We start from the raw sequence: 21,413 nt of genomic DNA on the forward strand, positions 1-21,413 counted from the left end.
GAAATCACCCCCCAGGAAGGATGGTCATTCTACAATCCCTTCTCCTCCGTTCTCCTCTCGGGATCTTGGGCACGCACACACATGCGCCCAGCGTGAGTTTTAAGGCACCGGGTCCAGGACGCGAACCGCGGTCGACTACGTGGGAGTCCAGTGACATAGCCATTACGCTAACTGCTGGTCCCATCACATATATCCTTATCCCATTATTTTGATGTTTTATGTGTATGTCCAGCTTCCACTTCCTAATTTACTTATACTTTTCTTTTTCTCTATTCATAATAGAAAGTGTGTGTGTGCACAGAAGAATGAGAATCAGCGAGAGAGAAACTGAGAGATAAACATCTTTTACGGGATCTGATTGCTTGGTGATCAGCTTTGTCCAGTTCCCCAGCCTGTTGTTTCTTGGGCACACCCAGGCATGTCTAGCGTGTTTCAGGCTGACCGGGTGGTGATCTGAACCAGTCACCAGTTTGCTACCCACTACGCCACCAGGCGGGGCCAAGCAGCCTTAAATGAGTTCTCTAAGGTCTTACAGTTTTTAAATAGATTTTAAAGACAAAAATTGCAAAGTGGGGAGAGGAATTGCATCAGTTGTTAGTCTGGAATTTAGATTAGCCCAAGCAAGTTAACGGGATGTCTTCTAGGAAGGGGAATGAGGGGACCAGCAGTTAGCATAATGGCTATGTCGCTGGACTTCCATGTAGTCGACCGCGGTTCGCGTCCTGGACCCGGTGGCTTAAAACTCACGCCCGGCGTGTGTGTGTGCGTGCCCAAGATCCCGAGAGGAGAACAGAGTAGAAAGGATTGCGGCGTGGTCATCCTTCCTGGGGGGTGATTTCTCGCTTTCTTGTCTCTCTGTCTCTGTCTGGCGAGCGCATGCACCCTATAGCAAAAACCCCTCCAAAAAAGAAAAAGAAAGGGGATTGAGTAACTCAGTGAGTGCAGTCAAGTGCTTTCCCAAGATCCAAGAAGAAAAGGGAAGCATGATAATTCCAACTGTCAGCTCCAGAGTCTGCGTGTTTTTATAACACACACATCACAAGATGAGTTGACAACTGGTTTGGAGGGATTACAACATGACTTAGAAGGAATTTAGCAGTGTTAAAAGTTTAGAAATGGATGAGGTATGATGCAGCTCAGTTTCTCATGCTCTCTTGGCCAAGAGCCTTTAGAAAATGCCCAAACCATCTTATTTTATTTCACAGTTTATGTTAACTTAATATTCATTTGGCCTGTTTTATGCTCCTCATATTCCTTCCTTATTACTTGGCTCTTTTTGATTTAGTCACATTTTGAAAATTATCCAAACCAGTTTATTGGTTATTTCTTGTTTTTAAAAGAATTATTTATGTTTATTAATTATTATCATTATTTAATTGAACCAGAGAGAGACAGAGGGAAAGTGAGAAAGCAAGGTGACAGGTTGGGGGCTCAAACTGTGGTCGGCCAAGTGGGAGTCCAGCACCCTTAACCACGATGCCACCTGCTGCCCCCCTTAACTATTCTGTAGTAGTTACACTGGAGGTTCTTATAGTCACTCTTGATTTATCAGTATCCAGTATTAATTATTGTTTCCCACACATGATAGAATGATAGGACATATGAATTCCATTTGGTGTTTATGTTGTCAAGCATTTTAATTCTACAGAAATCTAAAACCTTACAAGACAAAATTAGCAGTGGTAGTAGTATTTTTCACAGATAGTTAATATTCTTTGGTTAATTAATATATTTACCTTTTCTGTTGTTTATTATTCATTCCTACATTCTGTGCTTCTGTCTAGGATTATTGCTATTTTTCCTGAAGAATTCTGTTCAATTTTTTTCATAGTGCAGGTCTCATGGAAATGAATTTCCTTTGTCTTTGTCTGAAATGTCTACAGTTCACCTTCACTTTTGTACAATGCCGTTGCTCTCCCTTCAGTCCCTGCACTGGCACAGTGCAGACTCTTCATCTGGCCTTCTTACTGCAGACACTTCATGCCCCAGGCCTGTGCTGCCCTGCTTGTCACCCTCTCCCACCCCAGAGACTAGGCTCCTGATGTAACTCCCTCTACATGCTCGCCTACCAGTTTAGGCCTATGAGGACTTCATGCCTAATAACTGTGAACTAGGTCTTGCTGTTCAGCCCAGTGGACTTTCAATCATCCAGTGAGCTAAACCACATCTTCTTAAATTAAGTCTGAATCTCAGCCTAAGGACAGAGCCCTCTTCGAAGTGTATCCATCCTTGGGTGTTCTCCTCTGTACTAGAGTATTCTTTAGTGCTCTTTTTTTATAGCTTTATAGTTACTCCTTGTTGGAATTAGTAATGCTTTTCTTCTTCTTTTAAGATTTTTTTTTTTTTTTGATTGGGTCCTGACTACCAACTCACATTCCCAGTATAAATCTCATTGGTCATGATGTATTCCTGATGTGTAGTGTTGGATTAAATCTGTTAACATGTTGTTACTTTTTTAAAAAGAATTACCTGCTTAATTTTATTTATTATTATTATTATTTAATTTGACCAGAGAGAGACAAAGAGGGAAAGTGAGAAAGCAAGGAGTCAGGGTTGGGACTTGAATCACTATTTGCTGTGTGGGAGTCCAGTGCCTTAACCACCAGGCCACCTGCTGACCCCAACATTTTGTTAACATTTTACGTCTGTATTATGAGGGATACTGTTTTGTAATTCTTTTGTGTGTGTGTGTGTGTGGGGAGAGGTTTTTGCTATAGGGCGCATGCGCTTGCCAGCCAGACAGAGAGAGACAGAGGGACAGAAGCGAGAAATCCCCCCCCCCCCAGAGGGGATGGTCACGCCTCAGTCCCTTCTTCTCCATTCTCCTCTCGGGTTCTTGGACACGCACACACACGCGCCCGGCGTGATTTTTAAGCCACTGGGTCCGGGACGTGAACCGTGGTCGACCACGTGGGAGTCCAGGGACATAGCCATTATGCTAACTGCTGGTTCCCCGTAATTCTATTTTTTAAAAAATATCTTTGTCTGGTTTTGGAATCAGGGTAATATTTGACTCAATGATTTGGTGTTTATTTTCTTAAAAAAATATGTATAGAGTTAGTATTATTTCTTAAATATTGAATGGAATTCACCAGTGAAGCCATTTGGGCCTGGAGTTTCCTTGTGGAAAGCTGTTAACTATGACTATAATTCCTTTAATTGGTATTGGGCTGTTCATGTTTTCTATTTCTTCTTGAGTCAGTTTGTGTCTTCCAGTAAAGTTATTCATTTAATCTACACTGTCAAATTTATTGATATAAAGTTATTCATAATATACCCTTATATCCTTCATGTCTTTGAAGTCTGCAAAGATATCTTCTTTTTCACTCCTGATATTGGTAATTTGTGTCTTATCTTCATTTTTTTTTCCTCTTTGTCAGTCTGGGTAGCAGTTTGTGAGGTTTATCTTTTTTTCTCCTTCATAGAATCAGGTTTTGGGTTCATTGATTTTCTATATTGTTTTTCTGTTTAATGGGACGCACTTTTGAAGTCCTCTCTATGATCTTATACTCTAAAATTTTGGCAATTTTATAATGACTTCAAATAGATTTAATGACTTTAAATAGGTTTCATTATTATATTTTTTCCTGGCTCTTCAAGTTGCTCTCAACAGGAGCACTAATCTCTCATGTGTAACTTCATTACATTTAGAGGCAGACATTTGAGAGAAATAATTTTGGGTGGCTGATATTTCATGATTCCTGGGTCCAAAACTTTCTTCTGTTGCTACCTATATTACTCTTAATAAACTTGAGGGGCCAGCAGGTTGCATGGTGGTTAAAGCATTGGACTCCCACATAGCAGATCACATGCGCACATGCCCAAAATACCGAGGAGAATGAAGGAGAAGAGACTGTGGCCTGGCCATCCTCCCTGGGGGTTAATTTTTTTTCACTTTCCCTCTCACTATCTCTCTAGCTAGCACATGCGCCCTATTGGCAAACTCTCCCCCTCCTCCCCCCAAAAAACCCAAAACGACCTTGAACAATCATACAAGTTGCATAAGCCTTAGAGCCTTGTGTGTAAAATGAAGCTAATAATACTTATATTGCAACATTTCTGCAAATATTAAGAAGAGCAATTAAAAATGAAAATGCATGATGAACTATGACAAAGTTCATGAATATAGCATGGCTCATTTAATTTCTGCAACTATGAATACCTTGAAGGCAGGGACTGTGTTTTTTTGATCTTTCCACAACACCTAGTGAGGTTTCTGGAACACAGTTTGGTGTTTAATGAACGTTCGTTGAGTTCAACCAAAACTATTATACATGAATAGCTATAATTCTTACATGCTAATTTGGGAGTAAATACATACTATGTGCTCACATTATTGACATTTGATTTGATCAGGATCATTTGGAATTGCTGTTTATTATCATTATTTAAATTACAAATATATGCAATATTATATATAAATTTCCCACATTCTTACTGGATTACCCTTTCTTATCATGAACAGGGAAAGTATCATAGGAAGAAGAGAGGATAATGCCTTGATTCTGGGAATGTTGTAGGTTGAGTTGCATGTGTTTCCTGAGATGCTTTACTGAAGCTTGCTGGCTCCAATGCTCTGGCCACATCCCTATTCAGAGGAATGAGCTACATTAGCTACAGATGACATGTCCGAGTTTGATCTTAACACCATTTCTGGGTTTTCTCTCCACTTACATACCTATCGGATTTAAACTCAGGTGTGCAGTTCATTCAGTCTGATCAGTGTTTCCCATCTTCAGTATTCTACATGACACCTTGATTCTTTTCCACATCTTCATACCACTTATATTATTTGACTAAGATTTTCTCTGAACTAATTTTATTTTCCTTAAATGAATGCATTGTAAAGGAAACTTAATAACATTTTCATAAACTGAAAATCAGTACCACGTGTCAAAATCATGATAAAAAACAGTGAAAGTAAAATAATTTTATTAAATACCATTGCCTATTGAAGACTCAGGGCCCTAGACCTGCTTTCTTTGTTAAAATAGTGAGGAGTTTTAAAGCCTATATAAATGGAGCTGTTATCCTTTATGTAGTTGAAAAATCCTGACAAAACTGAAAATGGAGGTATTTCTTAATTATGTGATTCCATTTTATTTAATGACTTGCCAGTATACCACCTAAAGGCATTTCATGTATTACACTTTAGGATACACTGGGTTGGATAATCTTCAAGATCTCTTTTGGCTTGTAACATCTATGGTATTCCAGAAATTTTAAATTCCAAGTATTTTCATATTTCCTCCTTCAGTTTTCACTTGTGCAACTTTCCCACTTCCAAGTATTTTCGTATCTCCTCCTTCAGTTTTCACTTGTGCAACTTTCCTTGACTTACACTCATGTGTACATGATTCCTTTGTACCAATGACCACCTTCACTCCTAGTGCTGAATTACCACTACAAATAAAGGGCAATTTTACTTCAGAAATAGTAAAGGGGAAAACTGTGAAACACAGGGAGTGAGTGGGGAACAGTGACTCAGACCAAAGTAATCCTGCCTTCTTGACCTAGAATACTTTTGCCTATTTCCCCATTTTCTTTTCACTTTGCATTTGAGATTTATTTGAATTAAAATAAACCAATCCTCCTAAAAAGGCAGATATCTGTAGGAAGATGCAGTGACAATCAGTCATCTATACCTTTGCACGACTTAATCTAATCAGTTTGCTTATTTGCTTAATTTCTGAGATTACCTACATTAAATTATTTTGATAAGTAGTATAATTTGAGATACTAGGAGCATAAGAGAAGAGGGGATTTGTGGAGAGGGCATAGAGAGGTAGAAGAGAGATGATAACAAAGGAAGGTGAGAGAGTCTTAAAGAAAAGTTTAGTATAACATTTTATATTGTTCTTTTCACTTTATCACCTTAATTCATGTTTAAGAGGCTGAGATCAGGTTAGTGCACAAAACGATACTGTTCAGCTATTATTTCTTAGATTAAATAGACTTTTTTTACAAGGTAGGGCCCTTCTCCACTATAGTAAGATGACTTCTAAGGGAAAATGTATTCTATTTGTAGCAATGAACATACTCACCAAGTTCTAAGATATGGTATTTGGTAACCTGAAAACTGTCTATACAATTCTTTCCACACAATGGGTGATTAAGAATGGTATTTCCCTCCCTCTGTCTGTGTAAATCTCCTGTGGCTAGGGAATGCTAGGACAATTGTTGGTACAAACATGAATTTCCCCAAAGAGAATGGTTCAATATTTAAATTTTTAAAGGAATTTTTGCTGGACAGAGGGAGAGCAAGAAATCACCTCCTAGGTGGGAGGGCCATGCTGCAATAATCTCTCCATTCTTGTCTCAGGATTTTGGGCACACATGCACACGTTTCTGCCATGTGTTGTTTCAAGCTGCTGGGTCTGGGACTCAAATCATGGTGGACCATGTGGGAGTCTACTACCTGAACCATTGTGCCACCTGACCCTGAGAATGGTTCAGTTTTTTATAAAAAAAAAAAAAAAAATTGCCAGAGAGCATGTTTCGTTACAAGGGAGAAACAGAGAAAGAGAGGGATACCACAGTCCAGCCCAGTGGGTGTAGTCATGCCACAATCCCTTTTCCATTTCTCTTCCCTTCTGGATTTGAGGCATAAGCAACCAGTGTGTTTTCAGATTCACCAGGTTCAGGACTTGAACCATGTGATCAGTGACATGGAATCTGGTCCTTTAATCACCAACCCAAGGACTTGCTGAGAATGATTAATTTTACAAAAGGTGTTTCTATGCCCTTTAGGTCCTATATTAGGTTTCCCATCATGCTAAGTGCAATGGTTCTATTGATGGTTTTCAAGCAAGTTTTAGATCAATGGTTTTCTGTTTGTGGTGAAGGATCTGGGGGCAGGACCTGGTGGCCTTTTCTCTTTATCCTTCTTGTTTTTCTTTCTCCTCCTCTTCTCATTTTTCTTACCTTTCTCCTCCTCTTCTTCTTTCTGCTTCTTCTAAATCTCTGATCTGTTGCAGACCAATCCTAAGATGTGGTTTGTGCCAAATGTGTCGCAGCATGCAAGATTAAAACACTCAAATGGTCTCCTACAATCCCACTAATCTTGAGCTTGAATGTTCTGTCATTGTCAAATTACTTTAAGAGTTTCTAAATATTTACTCCTAATTTCTGAGTTTATTTAATTGCAGACTAATGGGGGGGGGAGGGAAATTGCAGACCACACTGTGAGTGATATCTGTCTGAGAGATCCTATTATAAAATAAGACTGACTCCTGCAGCCCTGGGGAGTCCTTTCATGACCTTGGGTAAACATAATCTATCAGCGTGGTCCATGGATAATATAAGGATATTTGCTTTGTAACTTGAATTTGCCAACTCACTTGGCATACATTTTTTTCTACTTTATTTTCATTCTTTTTAAACTATACTAGAAAGTTTGGAGATCAGAAAACTTGGAGATCTTATTATAGTTTTTAACCAGTTATACTATATATATTGAATAAAGTAATATGTAAAATAATTTATCACGTACTCTCTCACTGTCAGGCTAAGTTATGCTGCAGTAACAAATGATCTCTAAAATCTCAGAACCTTATAATAACAAACATTTGTTTTTTGTTCATGCAAGATATGAGTCATGGGTCATTTCCAGCTCAGCCCTACTTTGTCTTCATTTTAGGATCCATGCTGAGGGAGTAGTCCTAGTTGGGACTGCAGGTCTTATGGTGAAGGAAGAGAAGATGGTAGCCATGTGGTAAGTTAAAGCTTTATCCCAATGTGTACACATTGCTTTCTCTCGTATTTCATTGGTCAAAGCAAGTCATATGACTAAGCTGGAAGTCAATGAAGCAGGGATTTATATTTTCCCAGAGGGAGAAGCTCCATAGAAGGAAAAGTGAAGAATTCAATCTCTGGGATCAGGTGGTGGTGCAGCAGTCACCTGGACACATATGTGAGTGGGCATGGGTGTGTGTCCCTTGAGTAGTCTGGGTGTCTGTGTGCCTATCTGTGATCTAGGCTGGCTAAGACTGAGGATGCATTGTGCAAGACTCTCTTGGGGGGTGTCTGTCTCTCTCTTTTATGGAAGAAATAAGCATACTTGGAAAAAGAAGTCAAATACCACCAATAATGACACAGTCATAAAAAACTGAATGAGAGTTGAAGAAAAAATATAAAGGCATTTCAAAGTGTAAAAAATCTACTCCATAATCAAGAAGCAAAACTTGGGACCAGCAGTTGGTGTAATGGCTATGTTGCTGGACTCTCATGTAGTCGACCGCAGTTCGAGTCCTGGACCCAGTGGCTTAAACTCACACCGGGTGCATGTGCATGTGTGCCCAAGATCCTGAGAGGAGAATGGAGGAGAAGGGACTGCAGCATGGCCATCCTTCTGGGGAGGTGATTTCTTGCTTTCTGTCTCTTTGTTTCTCTCTGTCTTTCTGGCCAGTGCACAAGCCCTATAACAAAAATCTCTCCAAAAAAGAAAAAGAAGCAAAACTTACTTTCACTTATTTCAATACCAATCTGAGAACATTTTACTCTGCTGTAAAGGTGCTATGAGATGAATTGCTTCCTTAATTATTGTAAGTGGGAAACATATCCCCTGTGTAAGAATTTATATTAAAATTAAAAACATTGTGGGAATTTATCCATCTCTTTGGAGTATATAAGGCTGACTGACCTATAAATAATAATCATGATTATAAGTAAACACAAACGAAAATAAAGTCTAACCTGACACTAACTCAACTTTTGCCTGAGGTTTCAAATGTCAACATCTTTAACCTTGATTTGCATTGTTCAACTATATAATAAGGTTATCACAGGAATAGAGTAACATATTCATGCTCTGAGACTTGTCAGAAAAGTCCTTATTTCGTAAAAAAAAAAAGAGAGGGAGGGAGGGAGGGAAGGAGAGAGAGAGAGAGAGAGAGAGAGAGAGAGAGAGAGAGAGAGAGAGAACAACTCCAACTCCCAGGGAAGAAGTCAGACTGGTCTTAGTACTTCTTAAAAATTCTTAATTCTCTGTGGATAGGAACAAATTTTTCTTAGACCTTTCTTCAAACAGGGGGTCATTTCAGTATCAAAGAATGAATAAGCTCCTTAAGGACCTAAGTACTGAACATAAAGCCAAGGAGTAATTGGGCTCATGTTGGGTTAGAGCTCTTCAATATCTTTTTTTATTTTAAAAACACTTCAGATTTGAAATGCATTGTCAGAACTAGCAAGAAAGAACAAGGGCAAATCCCCACTGCAGACATGTATTAGAAGAATAGAAGAATAAAAGGACTGGAAACTTCTTTACTAGTCTCTTTTTCTTCTTCTTCTCCCCCCCTCCCTTTGAGCTTTATATGCTATTTCTTTAAGCTCTTCCTGGGATGCTTTTTTTTCTAATTTCCATTTTGTGGGATTTTTTTATTTGGAGAGTTTTTTTTTTTTTTTTTTGCTTTTTTTTTTTTTTTTTTTTTTTTTTTCTGCTATAGGGCGCGTGTGCTCGCCTGACAGACAGAGAGAGACATAGAGACAGAAAGCGAGAAATCATCCCCCAGGGGAGATTGGTCATGCTGCAGTGCCTTCTCCTCCATTCTCCTCTCGGGATTTGGCACGCATGCACACGTGCCCGGCATGAGTTTTAAGCCACCGGGTCTGGGACGTGAACCGCAGTCGACTACGTGGGAGTCCAGCGACATAGCCATTATGCTAACTGCTGGTTCCCCATTTTGTGAGATATTAACACATTTTCCTAGGAGGTCTGAATACTTAACCTTGGGGGATGAAATTGTGTTGTTCTTGCAATAACCAGACTATGGAGCTGCTCTTGTGCTTGTAGATATGTCTCAGCTTTTTCATGGGGCAAAGTGTAGCCACATAGTATGGATAGAGAAATACCATAATATAGACTTCTGGGGACCAGCAGATAGCATAATGGCTATGTTGCTGGACTCCCATGTAGTCGACCATAGTTTGAGTCCCGGACCTGGAAGCTTAAACTCAACGCCGGGCACGTGTGTATGCGTGCCAAAGATCTTGAGAGGAGACTGGAGGAGAAGAGATTGTGGCATGTCCATCCCCCTTGGGGAGTGATTTCTTGCTTTCTGTCTCTCTGTCTCTCTCTGTCTTTCTGGCGAGCTGCATGTGTCCTATAGCAAAAACAACTTCAAAAAAAAAAAAAAGAGTATGAACTTCTGTCATGGAAACACAATGGTAATTACATATACTATATTGTATATAATACTACATATTATAGTATATGTAATACTATATTATATATATAATATATGTGTTTACTATGTATTATATGTATATAATACATATAACATAATGTATTATACATGTATGTCTTATATATACTATACCTGCTTGTACTGAAGGTATAGTATGTGTAGAGTTCATTGACCACATTTTCTAATTTAATCAGATTTTGACACCAGTTCCGTGAAATTGAGACCTTCAGCCCCATTTTAAAATTGAAGGTTGAGTAACAGATTCATTGTATGGGCAATACATGATGGCTTCGTTTTTCTCCCAAGTATTAGTTCCTTTCTTTGCCCACATGTACATCTCAGGAATTCCCATGTTTTTACAAAACAGCCTGAGAGCCTCCACTGTTGATTGGTCATCAGTGACTATCAAATTGCCCTTCCCTTATGGCCACAGTTAATCAGTCCAGATGTGGGCATCTGACCTAAAGCAGATTAAACAAAGTTTAACTTTTCTTCTACTTTTTTTTAATTTTTATTGCTAGAGAGTATATTCACTCTCATTTGTGTGCAGAGAGAAAGAGAACATCCCCAAAGGGGCACGGTCATACTCAATCCTTTTTCCTCCATTTCTCTATCCTGGGATTTTAGGCATGCACACACATGTGCCCAGCATGTTTTTCAAGCCACAGGGGCTGGAATTTGAACTGTAATGAGCTATGTGGATCTGTTTCCCTATGCTCAGCACTTAACCACTGTGCTATGAGACTAGCCAGGGTTTGTATTTAGATTTTTTTTTTTGAGAAGTTTTTGCTATAGGGCGCGTGCGCTCGCCAGACAGACAGAGAGAGACATAGAGACAGAAAGTGAAAAATCACCCCCCAGGGGGGATGGCCACGCTGCAATCCCTTCTCCTCCATTCTCCTCTCGGGATCTTGGGCACGCACGCACACGCGCCCGGCGTGAGTTTTAAGCCACCGGGTCCAGGACGCGAACCGTGGTCGACTACGTGGGAGTCCAGCGACATAGCCATTACACTACTTGCTGGTCCCGTCTTTAGATTTTTAATACTAGAATAGAAAAGTTAGCACCTCTCCAGTGGCATAAGCTTTTCGAGTGTCTCCATCATTCCACCAGAACAGCTCTTGTCAAGGTCACTGATGTGCTCCCTGTGATCAGATTCAGCAGTCAGTTTTTGTTTCATTTTTCTCCATCATTCAGCAGTGTTAAGTATGGACGATCATTTTCTCCTCCTCTCTTTTCTCCAGATTGCTTCTGGAATACCAGTCTTTCTTGTTTCTCCTTCTACCTTGCCAGGTTTTCCATCTCAGTTTCCTTTGCAACTTTGTTCTCAGCTTCCCAATCTCCCCAAGGTTGGAGAACTCCAGGGTTTGGTCTTTTGAACTCTGTGTCTTCTATCCACCTTGGGTCTCTTTCATTCTCTTTTTTTCTTGTATCTCCATATTCAATACTTCAGCACATGACAATCTTCAACATATACTTGAACCGCGGTCAACTACGTGGGAGTCCAGTGACATAGCCATTACACTATTTGCTGGTCCCGTCTTTAGATTTTTAATACTAGAATAGAAAAGTTAGCACCTCTCCAGTGGCATAAGCTTTTCGAGTGTCTCCATCATTCCACCAGAACAGCTCTTGTCAAGGTCACTGATGTGCTCCCTGTGATCAGATTCAGCAGTCAGTTTTTGTTTCATTTTTCTCCATCATTCAGCAGTGTTAAGTATGGACGATCATTTTCTCCTCCTCTCTTTTCTCCAGATTGCTTCTGGAATACCAGTCTTTCTTGTTTCTCCTTCTACCTTGCCAGGTTTTCCATCTCAGTTTCCTTTGCAACTTTGTTCTCAGCTTCCCAATCTCCCCAAGGTTGGAGAACTCCAGGGTTTGGTCTTTTGAACTCTGTGTCTTCTATCCACCTTGGGTCTCTTTCATTCTCTTTTTTTCTTGTATCTCCATATTCAATACTTCAGCACATGACAATCTTCAACATATACTTAGTGTATGGCTACTTCTCACCAACATTGCTACCTGGTCTAAGCTACATACTGTCTTAGAAGGATTATTCAGATAGACTCCTGAATAGTCTCTCTGCCTTTCCTCTGGCTCTCCACATGGGCAACGAGAGTGGTTCTACTAAAATAGAATCAGATCATGTTATTTCTCAGTTCAGTATTTTTCAATGACTTACCACCTTGGAGTAAGAGCCCAAGTCCTAGCAATTATCTTGGTATGGTCTGGCCATCATTCCCTTCTGTTCCTGCCTCATAACACTCTCCATCTTCTTCACATCTGCTCTACCACACTGGTCCCCTTGCTTGTCCTTGAACATGTCAGGCATGCTCCCACATTGGGGTCTTTGTATTTGCTGTTCTCCAAATATTATTTCCTTCCAAACTTATTTTCTTGTTCAAATATCACTAAATATTTGAAGCCTTTCCCTGACTATCTCTTACAAAATAACAAACACCACCGCCATCAACCCTTGGCACCTCCTCACTTCTTTTGTTGCCTATTTTTCTCAATGACCGTTGCTTGACACGTTGTTTGTACATTTCATTATTGTGTGACTCTCTTCACTCCACTAGCATGTGAGCTCTCCGAGGCAGAATTTTCCTTGTCACTATGTCCCCAGAACCTAGAAAATTTGCTTATCGTGAAGTTGAACTCAAAAGCAGTAGGTGATTCAGTGAATAAATTAATGTGCCTTTCTAGAACTGTGCGAGGCTTTGTTTCCTAAAACATAGATAAAAACAGTTTATAGTAAGAAAGAACAAAGCTGTCATGGAAGGAGGAACAGAGAAGGAAGATGAATTCCGGGAGCTCGTGTCCCTGATTGTTCCTGGTATTCTGGTGCATTCTTGCTCTCCTGAAGCTTAGTGGTTCAATCCTTGCATGGAGTCTGTGGATCTTTGTGTTGAAACAGACTTTACTTGAGTTTCTGAATCTAGCAGAGTTCTAACAAGTATACTAGAGTACAGAAAGAGATAAAACAAGGGCCAGGACTGTGTTCTTTATATCCTATTGCACTTCTGTAGTTCAAAGACCTTATGTGATTACAGGGCCCAAAGCTATATTGTCCAAACCCATCTGAAACAAGGTCACAGAAGCATGTCAAGGGTGAATTATATTCTGCTAGAATTTACTAAATATCTACTTTCCTCCTTCCAAAAGTTACAATCAATTTCCTTGTGAATATATATTTTTGGGATCTAGAAAAGAATAAATAACACATTATCTTTGAGTGCTCCACTGTTGATTCCTTCATGAAGATATTAAGAACAGCGCTTTTTGAAAAATGAATTGCATAAGTGACTGAGAAATCTTACCATGTTAGCCTTGGAAGAAATGTTCGAGGCAACTTCATCTGCCAGAAAAATATGACCCTTGCATGATAACTTGTTAGTGATAGCACCAGAACCAGGGCCCTAGGATCTCAAGTCTGTTTGACCTTCAATCCCGGCTTTGTTATAATACAAGATTTTCCCTTTCTTTCCTGTCTTTTCACTCTCAACCTGTTTTTGGAGGTCACAGCTACATAAAATCTATTAGTAATCTCTCATCAATAACTGTGAGTAATGCTATTTAATTGTCTACAGAGAATGTGGTGACACATTTGAAATGAACCGAGGGTAACTGAACACCGTAAGATAGAAGACGACCTCATACAAGGTGTGAATTAAATATAAATCATTCTGAATTCAGCAAGTTATGGACTTGCCCATGTGAAAGAATAATAACTTTAGGATATGCTACAAAGGCAGGCTAAGGCTCATGATGAGTAGACTTTTTATATTTCTATTTTAGAATGAGAAATTGATTATTATCCTGCAGCTAATTTCTACTTTGCACTTTCTGTCCAGGATTCTGGAAAAGGCATATGTTATCTAGAGAAGTGGAAAAATACTAAGCATTTCTTAATTGTTTTGGGAAGGTGAACGGTATAAGAATAAGGAATAACTATAATAAAAATGAAGGGAAATACAATAAAGAAAATGTAGAATTAGCAAAAGCTAATTCACAAACACTCAACTCTAGATTTTATGAAATAAAAGTTTTTCCAAACTTGTAAGGTTCACTACTTTGGGTGCAAGTAAGTGAATTTATCACCTCCAACTGTATGTCCTTTCTTAGTAATGCCGCTCATGTAGAAATCGTGGGAGAGAGAACCTTATTGGCTCAGCCTGGAACACAACACATCCACTGACCAGAGGAGGGAAGTTATATTGCCTGCAATAAAAAGAAGGATATTCCCTCCAAAGAGAAATAAAGATTCAGAATAAGAGGATTCCAGAATAAGAGGAGACACAGATTGCAAAGAGTGAAATAGCAGGTGTCTACTACTGTGCTCTAGATTCGCCCCTTTGCCTTCCCTGCCATGTTGTCATAATGTTTTGGGAAACAACAATACACAGGGCAAAGGAACTAGGACTTGGATTTGATCTTCAGCTTGCTATAGCCTTGGACAAATCATATATAACTTTTCTGGGCCTTATTCTTTTCATCTGTAAAATTAGAGGCTTCACTATATTATTGCAAAGTTTCTTTCTGCTTCAGATAGTAAAAATTTATGGTACATGGCATTTGATAGAAAGCGGACAAATATGGAAGAGTTAATGCTAAGTGAAGCAAGCAAGCCAATGCAAGAGAAGTATTGTATGTCCTCCATTTAATATAGACTGAATGTCTGCACTTTATAGCAGAAACTGAAAAATTGGAAGGTATAAAAGCAGGGGAGCAACTGTGGACACTAGAAACAGTGTGAGATCAGGGTGGACAGTAGGAGGCAGGAGGAAGGGAATCAAAGGGAAAAAAGCAAAACATTTAAACACAAAATGGGAAATTGTTGATGAGAATGTGTATGGAAATATCTTTGACTAGACTAATATGCAGTGTATTCCTGCCTGGAAAGTACATTTTGTATGCTGTAAAGATGTTCAGTAATTAAATGTAAAAAAAGAAAAGAAATACATTTTTTTTTTTGGAGAGTTTTTTTTTCTTTTCTTCTTTTTTTGGAGAGGTTTTTGCTATAGGGCGTGTGTGCTCGCCAGAGAGAGACAGAGAGGGAGAAAGCGAGAAATCACCCCCCACCACAGGGGGTATGGCCATGCCACAATCCATTCTCCTCCATTCTCCTCTCGGGATTTTGGGCACGCACGCACACATGCCTGGCGTGAGTTTAAGTCACCGGGTCTGGGACTTGAACCACGGTTGACTACGTAGGAGTCCAGCGACATAGCCATTACGCTAACTGTTGATCCCAAATAAAAAATTTAAAAGACGAAAAATTGTTTTTAAATTGAAAAAAAAAAAGAATTTATGGTACAAATCTAGGTGCTGTTATGGTTATGTCAAGTTGCAGTGAAGTTTTGGTAACTGCATCTTAAACACTTCAGAATTTAACTAGCCAGTTTCTGGGGACAGATATTCAAGTGGTCATTCATACTGGGGAGACAGGGAGCTGATGAAGAAATCCGGGTCACGAGTTAGGCAATGTAGTGCGATGCACATTTGTGCTTTACTCTTCTTCAGTTAAAGGCATCCCCGTTTTTCCTGGTCAATCAATTGTCTTCCATCAGTCCACATGATTTGGGCAGCGTTGACCTCCTCCTTACTTCTCCCTGCCTTTTACCCTTCATTGGTGCAGTGAGTAGGTCTGTACAGGATTCCAAACTGGTTGATCAAAGCTAACAAGAGTAGCTCTGGGATTTCAACTGAAATTATTTTTAAAACTTTATTCCAGGCTAGCAGCTGGTGTAGCGGTAAAGGTGTTGTACTCCCACCTGGCTGCCTACGGTTGGAGTCCTGGACCTGGTGGTTTGCCTTTTCACTTTCCCTCCCTCTCTCTCTGTATTAAGCAATCATGCTCTATAGCAAATTAAAAAATAAAATAATGTTAAATAAAATTAAGTAAATGATTCTTTTAAAACAACACTTTAGTCCTACTTAGGATGAACTGGTAGAATAATATCCTGGACCTATTTAGGAAGAAATATCATGAAAATGAAGACAATGGGGAAAAAATCAAACCTGAGAAATAGAAAGATGTCATTTTTCTGTGAGTATCTAGATAAAATTAGGCCTGAAACCAATAATCCATACCTAAAGATTTCAGTTTTATAAATCAATAATAAAAGTTGTCCTCTCCTTCCTCTTTCTTTTCTTGTCTTCCCCCTCCTTTTTCCTACTCTTCTTAAATTTGGTTTTCATTCCTTGAAACTAACAGAATCCTGGCAAAATACACCTGGAATAGTGGTCCAAATGGCAGTCCTATCCCATTTACCTTCTCTGAAATTCTATCCACTCAAGTAGAAAATAATAGACCAAACAAAGCAATTCTTCAATTCTTTAGTTCTTTATAAAATCAATAAGCTTTCTCAGAAGTCCTCTTTCAATGAACTCAAATTCATTATTTTGGGATTACCTTTGGAGGGATTCCATCGACAGCTGAAAGTGGTTACCCTTAGGGATAAAGGCTCAGGTGCCAACACCAAGGTAAAATTTGAATTCTGGGATGATTCCAGTTTGTGTGAGGGCTCAAGAGCTCATATAAAGTAAAATGAGACAGTCATAACCTTCTCCTGTTCTGCTCAAGTGGTTGTTAATTTAGATTGATATGGATTTGTGTCTCTCCCAATGACTTCTTGTGGGGCATTACCTTTCTTTTTCTTTGAGGAACTGTGCATTTCCCAGCTCATGCAGTTTTGGTAGGACTGTCAACCTAGATGTCTCACCACTCTTTCTCCACCTGGGAAAAGGAGAGACTCGCTGGGGAATGTGGCTCTTGAGTGACACAAGGCTGCAAAACAATTTTAGCTGATTACTTTTTATAGTGTAATGTGAGCAAATTTATGACATAAAGTTATTGTACATAGTTATTGTACATAACATACAATAAAGTTAGTTATTGTAACAGTCCCTCTAATGGTTTGCTTGCTACCTTCAGTCTCTGCTTTCTCTAATCCAATCTTCAAACTTCTGTCAGGGGAATTTTCATGCAACTCAAATGGATAGCTCACTGCTCTGCACTGTTTATACTATGTGAAGTAAACTCAATCAAGACCCTTCTTAACCTGATCAACTTTATCTTCCCCACCACCTTTTCTTTCTTTCTTTTTTTTTTTAACATTTTTTTTTTTTTTGGAGAGGTTTTTGCTATAGGGCGTGTACGCCCGCCAGCCAGCCAGCCTGACAGAGAGATAGAAAGTGAGAAATCACCCCCTGGGGGGATGGCCACACCGCAATCCCTTCTCCATTCTCCTCTTGGGATCTTGGGCAGGCACACACACGCGCCCGGCGTGAGTTTAAGTCACTGACCTGGACCATGGTTGACTACATGGGAATCCAGTGACATAGCCTTTACGCTAACTGCTGGTCCCCCCACCACCTTTTTTCAGGCACACATTGCTAACTCTCCTATTCTCTAGCACATTCTATGCCTTGTTATCTGAGTGGCTATACTATTTACTACACCCAAGACATACCCCTCCCCCACTTCTGCCTATTAACAACCTGTGTTTTCTGTAAAATTAATCTTAAATGCCAATTCAGTCCTCTCTGGTTTCTTGAGACTCATTTTCCTTTCTCTCTGACCCTATTCCATTGTTTAGCTTCTTTATATGCATTCCCTTTAATTTCATCTTTTGTTTGAATACCTAGTTATACTGTGTAAGTTTCTCAAGATAAGGGGCAAAGTTGTGTATGCACCTCTAATACTTCACTAGCAAAGGACGTTGCATGTAGTTAAGGTTTAATAAAGATTTCATGTGGACTATTGTTTCCATCTAAACTTAGAGTCACAAAACTTCAGGACCTCCTCTTGCTGCTCTGAGGGGACACTGACCAGCAGGCAGGAGAAGATGAGATATAAGGTGGAGAGCAGAAGCTGGGCAGAACTGCTCTGAGCTTGCACTCCAGTTCCACCACTTACTAATTGTACAATCGGAACAATTCCTGAACTATGGTGAGCCTCATTTTCTCCTTGCAGGTCTGGGATGATTGTATTTAACTTGCAAGTTGATAGGCACAAGAGAAAAAAATATATCACATTCCTTCTTTCCTCCAACAACTCAAAGATCAGACAGGCAAATGGAACTGCCAGAACACCCTTGATGTGAGTTATCTGAGGATTAGCCTCATGATAAAAATAAAATTTAAACTAAATTGTAAACTACTTAGAATAGTGAGTGAATTATAAACTAGTTAAGGTACTTCTAATTCTAGATATTTTTTATTCTGAAATTTTCTTTCCCTTTGGAAATTAATGGCAATAGAATACATATCTCATGAAAAACGTATATGATCTCCTAATTCTGAACTTCTACACACTAGGACAAAGAAAGAAAAGATACCTAAAAATTGAAAATGGGGCCAGCCCTGTAGGACAGAGGTCAAGCTCTGAGCATGAACCAGACTTCACATGGCTGACTGTGGTCTGAATCCTTGCCCATGTGGCTTGAAAAAGAATGCTGGGCATGTGTCTGTGCATGTCCAAAATCTCAACAGGGTGGAAAATTGAAGAAGGAATTGCAAGACCATACCCTGTTGGGGGATATTTTCTCTCTCTGGAAAGTAAACTTATCTTCCAAAAATTAAAAAAAAATTAAAATGAAACATACACTCCTTGATTGAAGCAGAGGTGTTGGGAGGCAGCTCTTATGAAGGTTGGAAAGTTATGCTGTGCAAGTGTAGATGTTACTAAAGGAACACATCCCCCACTGTATTCACCAAGCATTTGATTAAAAAGGAAATCTCAAAAGTAGATACCTTCAGGTTTCCTTCTCTAAATTCTGAATTATAGGAAGCAGCAGATGGAGTAATGGTTATGTTGCTGGACTTTCATGCAATTGACTGTGATTTGAGTCTTGGACCCAGTGGCTTAAAATTCATGCTGGGGGCGTGCGCGTGTGTGCCCAAAATCCTGAGAGGAGAATGGAGGAGAAGGGATTATGGGGTGGCCCTCCCCTCTGGGGGGTGATTTCTTGCTTTCCGTCTTTCCGTTTCTCTGGCAAGTGCATGTGCCCTATAGCAAAAATCTCTCTTTAATAAATTATGAGTTATAATAGGAGGACACTTTTAAAAACGTAATCACTTGGGATTTTAACAATACAATAAAACAACCATCTTTCAAGTAATCCTGAAATGAATGTGGGAAAGATGAACTCTTGTGGTGAGGCCCTAGAAGTTGTATGACTCCACAACCAATTCAAAATTTATGTGTGTACAATCTGGCTTGGCCAAAGTAACAAGCAATCTCAAAATATTTGTATCTTTATCTAGCAAAAGGTTATTTATATTTCAAGCTGCATGTCCTAAGTAGACTGGTAAGAAAATGTCTCATAATCATTCAGGAACCCAGGCTGTTGGAGACTCAGGTCAACATGATTCTGAGACCACTGAGGCGAGAGGCAAAAGGACCTGGTGATTCTCACACAGGCTCTTAAAGCTTCTGCCCAGAAGTGATCTAAATTACTTTGACTAGTAATTTATTGTCCAAATCAAGTTACATGCCCCTCCTACTTCAAATCAGAAAGGGAAATGCATCTTACCATGTGCTCAGAACAGATTGGAAATATCAGTATATGTCACTAATGACAACTACAGTGTGCAAAAGAGCAAGAATTGGAGTGAAGTTGAGAGACTAATGAACTGACTGCTAATAAGTGACTGATAGCCAGCTCAGGTTTGAGAGGTAGCTCAACTTCTCTGCCATCTGAAGATGATGGAGTTGCTTAGACACTCAGTCGCTATACTCACAGGTGTGGGACTGAGTTCTATTAATAGTTGCTTGTTTAGCGAGGCTGACCAGCTCCATTTGTCAGAATTTGTTAAGGGACCAGCAGTTAGCGTAATGGCTATGTTGCTGAACTCCCACGTAGTCAACCGTGGTTGGAGTCCCAGACCACGTGGCTTAAATTCACTCCGGGCTCGTGTGCGTGTATGCCCAAGATCCCAATAGGAGAATGAAGGAGAAGGGATTGCAGCGTGATCATCCTCCCTGGAGGGTGATTTCTTGCTTTCTATCTCTCTGTCTCTTTCTGGTGAGTGCACATGCCCTATAGCAAAAACCTCTCAAAAAAAAAAAAAAAGAATTTGTTAAGAATGGATTTTCCTCTGAGTTCTCAAGTCCTAGAAAACATTAGACAAAAAGATCCCTGACTGGGACTAACAGATGGCATAATGATTACATCACTGGACTCGCATGTAGTTGACAGAGTTCGAGTCCTGACGGCTTAAAACTCACTCCATATGTGTGTGTGTGCATGCCAAAATCCCAAGAGGAGGATGGAGGAGAGGAGTGGACTCGCGTGTAGTTGACAGTTCGAGTCCTGGACCTGGCGGCTTAAAACTCACTCCATATGTGTGTGTGTGCATGCCAAAATCCCAAGAGGAGGATGGAGGAGAGGAGATTGTGGTGTGGCCATCCCCCCGGGATTGATTTCTCACTTTCTGTCTCCCTGTCTCTCTGGCAAGTGTAGCGCACACGTCCTGTAGCAAAAAATCTCTCTCAAAACAAAAACAAAAACAAAAACTTAAAAAAACAATCCCTGACCAATGAATAGACAGATGAAGATAGGAGTTTGTAGGGAATCAGATTAGATCTCCAGCCAGGGAGATTGCCTTGGAAGACAGTCAGCCTTAGGTTGGAACAGGAAATAAGGAATCAGGTGAGAGATCTAAGAAGATGACTTTAGTGACTAGTAACAGTCAGGGAAAGCTGAGCCCCGTGGAGGGTAAATAGGAGAGAAACAAATGGTGAGAAATAACATAAAAGAGACCCAGGGAGAAAGAACCTGAATATGGAACAAGTTGCTCTCGGGTGTTACTGCATGGAAGGAAGGCTGGGCTCAGGAGGTTGACTATATCTCTTTCACAACCTTGCATCAAAAAAAGAGAAAAAGTTACCTGGGTCTCTGGGAGAGGGTAGCTTCCAGGAGACAATCTATTAGGGAGACATTGTCATTATTTCTCCTAACATATCAGCAGTATTAGAGTCAAAGACCAGCCTAGAGCAGAGAGAGGTTCAGAAAGAAAAATCAGTGGTTGGGACCAGCAGTTAGCATAAAGGCTATGTCGTGGACTCCCACGTAGTCGACCGTGGTTCGTGTCCCGGACCCAGTGGCTTAAAATTCACGCCGAGCGCATGTGCGTGTGTGCCCAAAATCCCGAGAGGAAAATGGAGGAGAAAGGATTGTAGCATGGCCATCCCCCCGGGGGGTGATTTCTCGCTTTCTGTCT

The 21,413-nt window shown here is 40.0% G+C and overlaps 1 protein-coding gene and 1 pseudogene across 1 annotated transcript in view; both read right to left on the reverse strand.

Annotated features, from left to right (window-relative positions):
- Positions 1-10,420, reverse strand: part of SLC1A1 (solute carrier family 1 member 1) — a 122,422-nt gene extending 112,002 nt beyond the window's left edge. Inside the window, exons 1-2 of the mRNA XM_014589345.1 lie at positions 10,317-10,420; positions 5,265-5,403 (exon numbers count right to left, since the gene is read on the reverse strand). Coding sequence (XP_014444831.1) covers positions 5,265-5,403; positions 10,317-10,420 — 243 coding nt within the window. The remainder of the gene's footprint in view (positions 1-5,264; positions 5,404-10,316) is intronic.
- A 7,526-nt stretch (positions 10,421-17,946) lies between these two features.
- Positions 17,947-21,413, reverse strand: part of LOC106735291 (40S ribosomal protein S15a pseudogene) — a 6,246-nt pseudogene continuing 2,779 nt past the window's right edge.

Source organism: Tupaia chinensis, unplaced genomic scaffold (assembly GCF_000334495.1).
Source record: "Tupaia chinensis unplaced genomic scaffold, TupChi_1.0 Scaffold000354_1, whole genome shotgun sequence".
In the NCBI taxonomy this organism is placed as follows: domain Eukaryota; kingdom Metazoa; phylum Chordata; class Mammalia; order Scandentia; family Tupaiidae; genus Tupaia; species Tupaia belangeri.